This window comes from Mytilus edulis, chromosome 12 (assembly GCF_963676685.1).
Source record: "Mytilus edulis chromosome 12, xbMytEdul2.2, whole genome shotgun sequence".
Taxonomy (NCBI): Eukaryota; Metazoa; Mollusca; class Bivalvia; order Mytilida; family Mytilidae; genus Mytilus; species Mytilus edulis.
Genome location: NC_092355.1, coordinates 45,934,678 through 45,949,386, shown reverse-complemented (window position 1 = coordinate 45,949,386; position 14,709 = coordinate 45,934,678). Strand labels below are relative to the sequence as shown.

At 32.6% G+C, this 14,709-nt stretch overlaps 2 protein-coding genes across 3 annotated transcripts in view; one reads left to right on the top strand and one right to left on the bottom strand.

The window, feature by feature from the left end:
* LOC139498619 (prolyl 4-hydroxylase subunit alpha-1-like) overlaps positions 1–5,991 on the bottom strand; it is a 43,516-nt gene extending 37,525 nt beyond the window's left edge. For both annotated transcript variants that reach the window (XR_011657977.1, XM_071287096.1), the window contains exon 1: positions 4,822–5,991. Coding sequence is in view for 1 of the 2 variants with exons in the window: in XM_071287096.1 (XP_071143197.1) it covers positions 4,822–5,021 (200 nt within the window). In the remaining variant the exon portion in view is untranslated. The remainder of the gene's footprint in view (positions 1–4,821) is intronic.
* A 1,929-nt stretch (positions 5,992–7,920) lies between these two features.
* Positions 7,921–14,709, top strand: part of LOC139498618 (KICSTOR subunit 2-like) — a 43,608-nt gene continuing 36,819 nt past the window's right edge. The window contains exons 1-3 of the mRNA XM_071287095.1: positions 7,921–8,006; positions 9,738–9,843; positions 10,545–10,742. Of these exons, the coding sequence (XP_071143196.1) occupies positions 9,751–9,843; positions 10,545–10,742 (291 nt within the window). The 5' untranslated portion in view covers positions 7,921–8,006; positions 9,738–9,750. The remainder of the gene's footprint in view (positions 8,007–9,737; positions 9,844–10,544; positions 10,743–14,709) is intronic.

Below are 14,709 nucleotides of genomic sequence, written 5' to 3'. Positions count from 1 at the left end.
TATTTCCCTAAGTTGTTTTATGGTAAAAGAGACTGGTATTGCTGCAAACAGTACGTGCTAATTCACTCAAGGAAACAATATCAACAGCAATGAAAAGAGATGTAAAACATGTTTTGGTCATTGTAAACCTTCTGAATCAAACCATGACTGATCCTTTTAGTGTCGAATCCCACCCTCCATGTCTCATCAATAGCATAACAAGACTGCATGCTACAGGAGATATCTAAGATTTGTTGCACACACTGTCGAAGAAAGCATGCACATAAGATAAGATAAGATAAGATAATTTTATTGACCAATCATGGTGCCCAAAATTTGAGCTATACAATCAAATGAATTACAAAATAAAGCACAGAAAATGATTAGAATGATTAAAGTACAATTAAACAAAAAACCACATGAATACACATTTACACTAATTAACCTGATATAAACCAAGTTATTGACAAAACATAGTTGTTATGGGTGCCACTGTGACCTGGAGAAATTACATAAATCTTTAGGATAGTTCTAGGTCTATGGGAGACAACTCCTGATCAATTTTAATTTATATATATGTCGTGTACAAGTTGCGATTTTGTACAGGTTATAACATGTACAAAAATATTGTACATGTTATAACTTGTATAATGCAAAAATACAAGTTATAACATGTACAAAAGTACCTCATACATGTTATAACCTGTACAAAATATTGATTAAAAATGGTTTTAACTTGTACAAAATCGAAAAATTAGGATATTTTTCTATTATCGCAACAGATGATATTGACCTCAATAACATTTTCATAACTTTTGTATTATTCCTTCATGTTAGTGTGTTTTGTCCTTTTTTGATACAGTTAATGTCTAGGGCTATTACGAAGCATTCCTAAGACCTGTCATAAGATATATCTTAGGACATGTCTTATGATACTCTTATGACTATCTATGGACATATCTTTATTTGATGAATTATAATTGTGAGTGTCCACTTTGAAGGCAATAGTAAAATACTTTCTTTCTAGTTGACACTAAAAGACATAAGAGGATAGCCAGGATAGATGTGTCTACAAATAAAATTGGGAATTGAAATGGGGTGTGTGTCTAAAAGACAACAACCAGCCCATGGAGCAGACAACATCCAAAGGCCACAAATACATGCTTTCAAAGTAGAGGATATATATTTAAAACATCAAAATGACATTCGCCTCATGCATTGATCTTAATAGTTTATAAACAAAAATTGAGTTATAAATTTACATAAGTCGTGTTGAAGGCCAAAAATGTTGAAGAGTAGATCCAAAGATATTGATAATGAAGCGTGGTCCAATGAAAACTGTTTCAGCTCTCTCTTGTTTTTACAGAGTAAGCATATAAGATATTGTTTTAGTCTTTGCATGCTATAAAAACGAGAGGGAGGAGTATTACCCAAAATTATTAGGAATCGTTCTTAAATTTTTTGGAAGAATTTAGCTACTAGTATCTAATGTAATTGTCATTGAGGAATGCAAGCTTTTAGTTAATAGTTTCACACTTAGTTAAGCCATGATGGACTGCATAAAACATACAATTACATGAAAACACATTTTGCCAACATAAGTCATGAAACATATATTTCTGAAACTTTGTGATCATTGTCCTCTACAGAAAAGACACGTTCTGGCCTATTTATTGTTGTTCTTGATGCATTGGTGAATTTAAATGTATATTTTACTTCATTAAGATTTATTTTAAATTTTGTACAAGTTAAAACCATTTTTAAGCAATATTTTGTACAGGTTATAACATGTATGAGGTACTTTTGTACATGTTATAACTTGTATTTTTGCATTATACAAGTTATAACATGTACAATACTTTTGTACATGTTATAACCTGTACAAAATCGCAACTTGTACACGACATATATATATCTAATATATATTTTTCTTCTATTTTTTTTTTTTTTTTAAACAACAATATTTTCTATAATTTTCTTTCGTTCTTCAAAAAGGGAGTGCAATAAATTAGATAAGTTTGAAGTAACAAACAAATCTTCAGATGAAAGAATCCAAACAAATTTCATTTCATCAGATAATCTTGAAAATTTTTTGAACTTAGAATTTAAATTAGATAGATGTTGAGATCTAGTATCTTTTAGAACAGGACATTTTAAAAGAAAATTTAGTTCGTCTTCAACTGCATTCTTACAAAGCTTACACTTTCTGTCTTCAGCTTTAATTCCAATATACCTCCCTCTTTCTATTTCAAGATCATGACAGCTAGTTCTAAATCTTGTGATTATTTGCCTGTCTTTTTTTGAATTCATTTTTAAATATGGTTCAAACATAAAAATATTTTTAAATTTTCTGTAAGTTCTTAATTTATTGCCAGATTGTAAATTAGTACACTTCCCAGAATTGCTTTCTAAACTCGCTAACCAGCTTTCTTTAAATTTAATAGTTAAAGATGTTTTTACTTTTTTTAGAATATGGTTTTGTTTAAAGTTTGACTGGTTAACAAAGAGATATTCTAAGTCTAGAAATTTAAATATATGTTTAATGCTTCCTATCCAAGATTCCTGGTTATGTTTGTCCATAGAATGAGATAGATTTATGGCTTCCCCTAGAATAATATTTGAAGGTTCAATATCTTTCATAAGATGGATCCAATATTTTACCATATTCATTATTACATAATACAGTGTAGGGAGTGAACCTAGTTCTCCTCTACATGCCATATTTGATTTTGCACATGTATTAATGCTAAAAAATAAAACTTTTGGAGCCTTGCAGCTGGCTATTATAAACATATGCCTCATTGTTTTTCTCTAGCCCACACAGCAAACAATTTTTACTTCTACGACATAAACTCTATAAAAACTCCTGAAAGGGAAAGTAAAATCATAAAAATACTGAACTCCGAGTAAAATTCAAAACTGATAGTCCCTAATCAAATGGCAAAATCAAAAGCTCAAACACATCAAACGAATTAAAGAGGAGCGAAAAATACCAGAGGAACAGTCAAACTCATAAATCAAAAATGAACTGACAACGCCATGGCTTAAATTAAATTAGTATTACACAAGAAACAACACAAACCGCACTAAAAACTGGGGATGATCTCAGGTGCTCCGGAAGGATGGGCAGATTCTGATGCACATGTGGCACCCGTCGTGTTGCTTATTTTATTAAAAACCCGGTAAACAGTCTAATTCTGTGTGTCAAAATCGTGAAAAAGAAAGGGGCTGTAACTATGACATAAGAAACATTTCCGATATCATCTGTGAAATGGGTTATTCGTAATACTAAGGCATAGATTACCTTAGCCTTGATAGGCACAATGTTATGAAATGTTTGGTCCTCAATGCTCTTTAACTTTGTACTTGTTTGGCTTAATAACTATTTTGATCTGAGCGTCATTGATGAGTCTTATGTAGACGAAACGCGTGTCTGGCGTATTAAATTAAAATTCTGGTACATTGGATAACTAATTATTCCATAACGGTCAACCAACTCGTGATGGCGTCCGTAAAAAAAATACGAATGGATGATTTCAACTTTACCATTTGAAACTCTTGGTTTAATAGCTTCCTTGTGAGCAGCAACCCTCTATCAAGGAAATCATAATAGGAAATACAAGTTACGGAATATCGTATCAATTGAGAGATATATACTCCGTATGCAGGCGCTGCTGGAATGTTGCTACATAGAAATGGAAAGTTAACAATTGGGAAGCGGAAATCGTCTCTTTTGTCGTAAAGTTTTGTTTTCAACCGACCCTAAGACAAGATACTTGAATCTACTTTGGTCATTCTTGCTTATGTAAATTAAATAAATGTCTTATTCCGATGCCCAAAAACAGCTTCCGCCAAAGTGTACCAGGAGCAGAATCTGCTTACCATTCCGGAGCACCTGATATCAGCCCCAGTTTTCAGTTAGGTCCGTGTTGCTAAGTATTTAGTATTCTATGTTGTGGCTTGTGTACTATTTTTTGTTTGTTTGTCCTTTTTCTTTTTTAGCTATCATCATGGCGTTGTCAGTTTATTTTCGATCTATGAGTGTGACTGTCCCTCTGGTATTTTTCGCCCTCTTTTATATAAAGAAGTATTCTCGACTAGAAGAAATGTATGTCTGTTAAAGAAAACAAACTCATTTGTCAGTTTCTTTGTTAGTTTTATTTTTCAAAACTTTAACTGTGTATTTATATTTTACAACTTAAAACAAAGAATAAAAAAGTTAACAGATTTGTTTATAGTTTTAGGCTGCTTTTGGTTATAAAGCTCTTAAAACTGATTCATTCGGTTCTTATACATCCTTGTCTTTTTAATATTTACACTTTAAAGTTCATAGTGGAAATAAATCAAGAAAATCTATTCGGATGAATGCAATATATAAAGTGCATCTTTCATAATGATATATATGGACAATAACTTCTTAAATCATTAGATAATTGTTTAAGTCATATTGGGTTTTTGTATGTCTTATGATTTACTCATTGTAACCATGTACATGCTGTTCCTAAAAAAGTTTAAAACACGAATTGCGTAAGACTTGAAATTGGTAGAAAATCGTAATTTTAGGCTATGAATTACTTTTAAGTTGTCTGTTCGTATTGGTGGAAAGTGAAAATGTAGCTGTTGCAGGGACAATAAAATACAACCTTTACACCCTAAGGATACATCAGGCCAAGCAAGTTTAAGTGAATTTGGTTAAGTAGTTGTAAACGTTTAAAAAATCTTATACTTTTATGACAAACAACTGATGGAGACGACGGACGGAAGTAATGACAAAAGCTTATACGTGACATATGGAACCAGCTATAACTAAGCTTAAATTGATTATCTTAATATGCTACTTACCGCATATCCGATACTGGTGTATTATTTGTTGTCCCTCTTACCAAAGAATCGTTATATTGTTTTAATATTCTAAGAAGATTTTCTTCTTTCTTTGCTAATAATTTTAACTTGTATATAGATGAAAACACTTCTCCGTGCAATACGGGAGTTAAAATACATCCAAGAAAAAAGTAGACTAATGCGCTTGATAAATTCATCATTGATATAGCAAATAACTAACTAAATAAGACGTTATATATTTTAATAAATCCAATATTATTAGATGTAACAGTTGTATTTCCTTAAACTCTATTGATTGCACAAATACGTCGTCTTCAAAACGTGTTAAGATCGAAGTTACATGACAATTTTTATTATTTTACCAATCTTGCCAGTTTTATCCAGATTTTGAAATAGCACAGCCAAAGTATTAGGAAGGCCATATAATTTACCTCAATTTAGGAGAGACCCTTGAATTTGAAAGAGTCCAAATAAGATGAACGGATTATATAAACCGGAGGTTGCGCAAACGAAATAAATATAAATAAGTCTAAATTGAAAACAACGTTCAAACCTATGATTGCGTTGGATAAAAATGTAAAAAACAAATTTCGTTGTAGAGGGGTTTAAATACAGCACAAACAACATTTTCCAAAAGACCAAAAAAAGTGAAAAAAAGCATATCTATATAATTCGTCTAAACATCAACCTAACAATGTAAGATCTGTAAATATCTTTTGCAAATTTCTTGTTCTTCCCTCGCAGGGATTCGAACTGCTACTGAGATATCGTGGTACCAGATCGCCTTGCACTATACCCGACGCGCTACACCACTGGACCACCTAGACTCTACAAAAATATTTCTTTTTGGTGACCGGGTGTTACCTTTCCTCGTCAGTTTTAATCTAGCGTCTTAATACAACTCACATGATATATAAGACATGAAGATGGAATTGGTACAGATCAGCTGAATTATCTATTGTCAATGATCCTACAAATTAATGCAAGATGCAGTCACAGAAATAATTATATTATAGTACGTCTGAACAAGACGTGATGACTCTTCAACAGATTTTATCCATTCACCAGCAGTGATGGTGATACAAGGGTGACAATACATTCTGTAACATATAATTTGTTTAAACATCAGTCCAACAATGTTAGATCTGTAAACTTGCTTTCGCAAATTTTTAAAACGTAATCATAGGTTTGGACGTTGTTTTCAATTTAGACTTGTTAATATTTTTTCGTTTGGGCTTGTATTATATTTGCCTTCGGGTTTATATGATCCGTTCGTCTTGTTTCAATTCTTCAAAATTCAAGAGTCTATCCTTCATTGTGGTAACTGATTTTATGGCCTTCCAAATACCTAACATCACTGAAAAGACATGAATTGTCGAAATCTGGATAGGTGTACTAATTTTTGCAGCTTTTGTTTGCTGAATACCATCTTTGCCACAAGTTTATTGTTTTCTGAGTGGTATTAAATAAAGATCCATCATTAGTTACATCTGATGATCCGTTTAGTTGGCAATTAATCGACAACGGCAGTCAGCAGGGTTTAAGAAGATCCGTTGTTCGACATGTTTGTCAAATGCGTCAAAACATTTACTAAATTTTATCACTGGCCGGTACTAGGGTATCACTTATCATTCGTAGATATAAATCAACCTTTTTTTTAACCTATTCCCGTATTTGTCACCTCTGTCAGATGAACCACTGGCACTGTTGTCTTTTGTTGGTGTAGATTAAACTTGTTGAATCATATGAACTGTCACTATATAAATATCCACGGTAACACCGTGATAACAACGATACACCAATAAAATGAATTAGATAAAAAATATTGAACCACTACTCTGTACACTGTACATATATCCCACCAACAATATATCTACAAAGTTACAGTTCTCATTTCTGATGAGACAGTACCTTAAATGTCAATCCACATATATTTCTTGTCCATATCATATTATTTCACTTCAGTACCATAATGATTGATCATCGGCACGGTTTTGGTGCAAGCTAAAGCATAGTCCAGCATTAACTTTCTCGATGTGCACATGTTGTTGAGTTGACAAAGATGAAACTTGGAGCAGTCAATAATCAGCATGCAGACATCTTATAGTTCATGCATTTCACATTCAGTCACAAATGGGATTGTTGAAAGATCTTGAAATCATAAACTTTATAGTTTTTGCCTGAATATAATAAAGAAGATGTGGTATTCAATTTAATTCCACAAGAGACCAGAATGACACAGAAATTAACAACTATAGGTCACCTTTCGGCCTTCAACATTGAGCAAAGCCCATACCGCATAGTCAGCTATAAAAGGCCCCGAAATGACAATGTAAAACAATTCAAACGTCGAGAAAACTAACGGCCCAGTTATTTATGATTGAAGTTATCTTTTTTTATCTGATTCTTTTGAAGACTAAAACCATAAACGTAACGGTACCCAAATTGCAACGAGTACCCAAATTGCACCTTTTTAGCGAAAATAGCAGCGGAATCTTACAAGATTTCCTAGAGACTAAACAATTTGTATTTTTATAATTTGATACTATGCACATCTTTCAACATAGGTAAACTGGCTTTTTAAAATGAGCAAATACAATATGTTACAAGTATCCTTTTCTTAAAAAACGAAGAGTAAGCATGGAATAATATCAAATTGTTCAAAATATTTGAAAAAATTAAACAAAAGCTCTGTTATTATACTTTTGACGATGCGAATTTAAGCATGGATGCAATTTGGGTACTCCTCATTTCAGAATCATTGATGGTTTGGAGGTCAGTTTAGACCAATTTTTCTATGATTCCATATGGATTCAAAATTAAATTGGTGAAACCATATAGTGAATAATACATCTACAAAATAAACATATAATGAAAACTTTTGTATGAATTATAAATAAACGTAGGTTAAAAAACTGTCAAAATAGGTGCAATTTGGGTACCCTGACGTTACTCTTTCAAAAATAACACACGGGAGTGTGTCCATTAATCATGTTAGGAAATATCTTCATTTTAATTATATGATACTTTCAAAAAAAAATCAGATCTTCTCAGTCATCCGAGTTAACAGTACGTCAGTGTTTTGATTCATTATTGTTTGCAGTAAGAACGATAACTCTGGTGTAAAGATCATCAACATTTGCTGATAACCCAGAATGGTCATTCGATCTCACTAGACCTTCTTGGTAGGAAATATCACATATTAACATTAAATTGCATTGAATACTACAGAGAAACTATTCATATTACATATTTACTGTGAAACATAGGCGAAAAATACCAAACTAAAAAGGTATGAAGGCGAAGACAAAACTGACGGGTACAAGACATCTCGGCCCGAAGACAACTCGGACCGGAATACAAAAAAAAAGACTGAATTGCACCTTCAACTCGGAATGTCGACTGAAACATACTGAAGGGAAGCATCAAAATAACCCCAGATTTAATTCATACAATAATTTTCAGCTAAAGTAATATACAACTCCTTGATTTATAACAATATAATTCTTAATTCAACTCGAGGTCTTCATTTGTTTTCACAAAGGATCATTGATCAATGGAATAGTCTTTCAACAGAAACAGTTTGTGCAGAATTTGTAAATATTTTAAAAAATCGTATTAATGATGAACATTGGAATGGGAAGAAGTTTAATATTACATGACATTAGATGACATAATATAAATGCAGCAGTATTTAAAATATTGTGGAAACCATCGTACAACAGTGATGTATACCACTACAAGAAAATTAAAATATTCGTTCTATGTATGCGCACAGCTCATAGTTAAATCATAAGTATTTTAATATAAAGTAAATTACGAGGCGGCAAAAGAAGATATCAACTTAATGAACACCCCAATAATCAAGGTAAAATCAGGTAAAATTAAGAGTATTGTATTTGAAGCTTTAAGGACGTCCATCGGTAGTTTTACTGTGTGTTTGCAACACTAAAACTACAGATGGACGTCCGCAAAGCTTTTCTCATCACTTGGCATCCGTCGTCATAATAATAATAATAATATCTTATTCAATAAAATATCAAGCATATTTATAATTACAATACACAATATACATGATATATTGGTTTTATCTCAATTGTTTAACAAGATTTTCAATATTAACATAACCAATACTATGCTATACATTATGGTCAACTTTTGATCTCTATCCAGTGTTTTTTATAAATCTAACACATTTGTTTTGTAAATTACTTGTAACTTATCGTTACATTTTTTGCTGACACCATCATACCATGCAGAACAGGCAGAGTCAAAATGACATTGAATTAAAGCTGTAACTAAAGTCTTTCTAGATTGTTCTGATAAACATTTTGCCTGTCTGTATACATGGTATAGGAACTTCAATCTTGAATTTATCTTTTGAATAATATTATTTTAAAAAAATTCTCCAAATAAAGAATTATCTATGATCATCTATATTCAGGCCTAAATATTTCACACAATTGTGCAAGGAAATTGTGTGATTATTACAAGTAACATCAAAGTTAGAAATTTTAGATAATTTACGTTTTGACCCAAACAGAATAGTTTCTATTTTCCCCAAATGAAGTGATACATGTAATTTATTATCAATCAGCCATTTGCTGCAAAATTCAAGTTCCTCACCCAATATCTCAGATATAACTTCTGGGTTCTTATGAGAGATAGTATGGTACTAATAAAATTTTACAGTCTTTACTAATACTTAGGAATAAAAGTGGTCCTAAAATACTCCCTTGTGGTACTCCACGTGTAATATAGGGCCTGTAATATATCTTAAATCAGATTCAGTACCATTAAAGTCATTAACTTTTAGAAATAAATTCCCTGAAACTACTGGGCCAAATTTAACCAAACTTGGCCACAAGCATCATTTGGTATATCTTGTTATGATATCTATTCCTTTTATTTTACAGAGTTATATTAGTTATGGCAGCATCTGGTAGCCGTGAAGAAAAGTTCTTGGAAACCTTTTTTCCATTGATAAGTCAGTTTGCTTTTGATAAAGCCAAAGACTTGACAGTAAGTTTTTTAGCTCACCTGGACAAAAGGACAAATGAGCTTTTCTCATCACTGGGTGTCCTTTGTCTATTGTTTTTATAACTTTTACAAGTAGGATCTTCAAATAAATCAACGTATCCAAAATCTTCAGTTGACTCCATATTAAAGTAATTGCCCTTTAAATCCAATTTTCTCTGATTTTTTTTGGTAATTTTAAAAACTGTTTAGGTAGACAGAAACTTTATATAGCACAGATGATCAGAAAGACATGTGCTTAAATGGCCCTAATCTTTAGTTGACTTGTAATTTGAGTTTTTGCCCTTAACATTTCTATGCATTTTTGTTGAGTCTGTGACTTTTGTCACAAAAGCAAGACATTGCAACCCTACACTTTGTCGGCGTTTGCTGTTAAAGTTTTTTTTAATTTTAATAACTTTCTTAAACTATCCTGGATTTCTTCCAAAATTGAACAGAATTACCAAAAATCGTAAGGTAAATACCTGTGTATATATTGATATCATGCATAAGTTGCTGCTGGAGAATATTGTGAATATTTTTTGGCAAATGAGGGCAGTAATTGCCCTAAAAAATCACATTATGAGTCATGGGTGAAATTTTTTTTAAATAATTAGCAGAAAACCTGATAATATAGCATTCATAATTTCATGCCATTTGACTGACAAATGTGAGCCCTTGTCTTTTAAATCCTTATGATATTGCAGGAAAAGGAAAAAGAGATAGTTAAACCTGCTGGTGCAGTATTTGGATCATCATCTAGTGTTTTTGGATCATCGTCCAGTTTGTTTGGATCAACATGGGGACTTTTGGTCCACTGTCTTGCACAGTTTGTAACAGCAGAGAAGGCATATATGTCACTTAGTTTTCTGGAACAGAAAGGATTTTTTCACAGGTCTAAAGATGTAGGTATATATTTATATATAAAAGATGTATGGGAAAGTCACCATATGGTATTCATTTCAGGGTATTATGGCTAGCATCTAGTCTATAAAGAATCTCAGGGTATTATGGCTACCATCTAGTCTATAAAGAATATCAGGGTATTATGGCTACCATCTAGTCTATAAAGAATCTCGGGGTATTATGGCTACCATCTAGTCTATAAAGAATCTCGGGGTATTATGGCTACCATCTAGTCTATAAAGAATCTCAGGGTATTATGGCTACCATCTAGTCTATTAAGAATCTCAGGGTATTATGGCTACCATCTAGTCTATAAAGAATCTCGGGGTATTATGGCTACCATCTAGTCTATAAAGAATATCAGGGTATTATGGCTACCATCTAGTCTATAAAGAATCTCGGGGTATTATGGCTACCATCTAGTCTATTAAGAATCTCAGGGTATTATGGCTACCATCTAGTCTATAAAGAATCTCGGGGTATTATGGCTACCATCTAGTCTATAAAGAATATTAGGGTATTATGGCTACCATCTAGTCCATAAAGAATCTCAGGGTATTATGGCCAGGGTTCTCGTTAAGGATTTTTGAAGGCGAGTCCAGGGACTCGTCATTTTTGGCCATGGTGAGTCCAACAGCAAGGAGAAGATATTTTATTGCAATATAATGTAATATTTAAGTCTCCATGGCCTAACAGATCAATGAAATTAAATTAAATTCAGATTACTTTTAAACTTTTGCTAAAAAATGATGATATTGTGTTTAACTGTGTTTAGTTTAGTTTATACAAAATATCTTGATCATGTTGATGCATCTGTGGACTCACTAGTTTTGAAAATGATGAGTCCAGACAGATTTTGATGAGTCCAGGACTCATGGACTCGTCTTAGTGAGAACCCTGTTATGGCTACCATCTAGTCCATAAAGAATCTCAGGGTATTATGGCTACCATCTAGTCCATAAAGAATCTCAGGGTATTATGGCTACCATCTAGTCCATAAAGAATCTCCGGGTATTATGGCTACCATCTAGTCTATAAAGAATCTCCGGGTATTATGGCTACCATCTAGTCTATAAAGAATCTCCGGGTATTATGGCTACCATCTAGTCCATAAAGAATCTCAGGGTATTATGGCTACCATCTAGTCCATAAAGAATCTCAGGGTATTATGGCTACCATCTAGTCCATAAAGAATCTCCGGGTATTATGGCTACCATCTAGTCTATAAAGAATCTCCGGGTATTATGGCTACCATCTAGTCTATAAAGAATCTCCGGGTATTATGGCTATCATCTAGTCTATAAAGAATCTCAGGGTATTATGGCTACCATCTAGTCTATAAAGAATCTCAGGGTATTATGGCTACCATCTAGTCTATAAAGAATCTCAGGGTATTATGGCTACCATCTAGTCTATAAAGAATCTCAGGGTATTATGGCTACCATCTAGTCTATAAAGAATCTCAAAATAGAAAAGTAGGATCATATGATCAGTTATATGATATTGACTGTGTCCTCATATGTCACAGTCAATAGCATTAACAAAAAATAACTGATTTTTGTTCTACTATATAAAAGTATGAAGATGTGGTATGACTAATTTGTGACAAGTTTCCATCCAAGAAAAAAAATATGTAGATGTAAGCAGCTATAATACATCCTTCAACTATAAGCTAAACCCAGACTGTATAGTAATTTATATGAAAAGTTACTAAATAACATGACAAATTGATGTTACCATCTTACTGTTGAAGCACGGTATTGTAGAGAATTGCGATCACCGTGCAAGTACGGGAGATTTAGGCTCTTGACTTGGGACAGACACATGTGATGGGAATAAACATGCTTACAAGAGCTCACCCTACACACAAGTCAAGTCTATAACTCTATATGTAGATAGGAACACAGGGAAAGTGATCAGTTTGGATTATATCTTCAGAGTAGGTTTTTATGCCCCACCTACGATAGTAGAGGGGCATTATGTTTTCTGGTCTGTGCGTCTGTTCGTCCGTCTGTCCCGCTTCAGGTTAAAGTTTTTGGTCAAGGTAGTTTTTGATGAAGTTGAAGTCCAATCAACTTGAAACTTAGTACACATGTTCCTTATGATATGATCTTTCTAATTTTAAAGCCAAATTAAACTTTTGACCCCAATTTCATGGTCCACTGAACATAGAAAGTGACAGTGCATGTTTCAGGTTAAAGTTTTTGGTCAAGGTAGTTTTTGATGAAGTTGAAGTCCAATCAACTTGAAACTTAGTACACATGTTCTCTATGATATAATCTTTCTAATTTTAATGCCTAATTATATTTTTTATCCAATTTCATGGTCCATTGAACATGGAAAATAATAGTGCAAGTGGGGCATCCGTGTACTTTGGACACATTCTTGTTGAAGTTTGTCATTGATTTTGACAATTTTCTTTAATACTCATTTGGTCATTTTCATTTTAAATAAGAGTACTTAAACAATACCAGCATGATTGACAGCTGGCATAATGTTAGAGCTACAACAGCATGATTGACCTATCGTGCTTGTGAGTGTCCTATCAAAACTTTTTACAAGTATACTTACTGACCGGTTACTATCTTGGTGTGAGGGAGAGGAGAAACTAATAGACACTCAGTTTGGGTTTAGGCCAGGCAAATCTACCATAGATGCAATATTTGTTCTCCACGGTATTATATCGCATGTTATTCAGCAAAAAAATTAATTATATTGGGCATTTGTGGACTTTCGTAAGGCGTTTGATAAACTCAGTAGAAGAATCCTCATATACAAATTATTACGAAATGGAGTAAGCACTAAATTTGTAGCTATGGTAAAATCTATATATTCGTCTATGCAACTTTGTGTTAAATCTGGAGGTTTGCTGTCTGATTCATTTGAAAATCTGCTTGGTGTGAAACAAGGAGAACCATTATCTCCTCTGTTATTTTTATTTTTCATAAACGATATAGTCAATGATTTGTCTATTGATGATGTCGTAACTCTGAACAAATATTTGATATACCTGATTTTATTCTCAGACGATACTGTTTTGTTTGGGAAATCACCTGATATTTTACAACAGTTACTTAATAAATTGTCAACATATTGTATAAAATGGAATATTGAAGTAAACACTGACAAAACCAAAGTGATTGCATTTAGAAATGGCTGGCAGGGGGTTAAGAATAATTTTTTCTATGACAACAACGAACTCCAAATAGTTGATTTATACGTTCACCTCGGAATATTACTGCATTCTAATGGCAAATTTCTACTAACAGAGAATGTCTGGCTCAGCAAGGATCCAAGGCCTTATCAACACTAATGAATACTCTCAAAAGCGTTTACATTTCAACTGATCAATGTTGTATTTTATTTTACAACATGTTCCGTTCTTAGTTACACATCAGAAATATGGGGCTTTCATCGTGCTCGTGATATTGAATTAATTTTTAACCGTTTTTGTAGATTTCTTGTAAAGGTTGGTAAAAATGTACCTATTATTTTTCTATGTGGTGAACTTGGGCATTTGCCTATGTATGTTTCAAGGCGTATTAGAATTTTAAAATATTGGTTTCATATTTTATTGAAAAAACCAAGTGCTGTTTACGATGTTTACATGCTTCTGTATAAAGATGTTATTAATGGTAAAACAAATTGGGTTTCTTATGTACGAGATTTATTGTCTAATCTTGGCCTGAACTTTTTGTGGATTTCACAGGATGTAACTAATGTAGTTTTTGATATTGTTAAAAAACATATTACTAATCAATATTTACAAGAGTGGTCCACATCTTTATGTGATTGTGAAAACTTTGCATGTATAGAAGAATCAAGACAGATTTTTGTCTTGAAAATTACTTAAATTTCTTTTGTGATTTTCGATTACTTACAAAACTACGTAGTGGGACACTTCAATTAAATATCGTAGTTGGTAGATATACCAATACTCCAAGAGAATTACGATTGTGTCTTTGT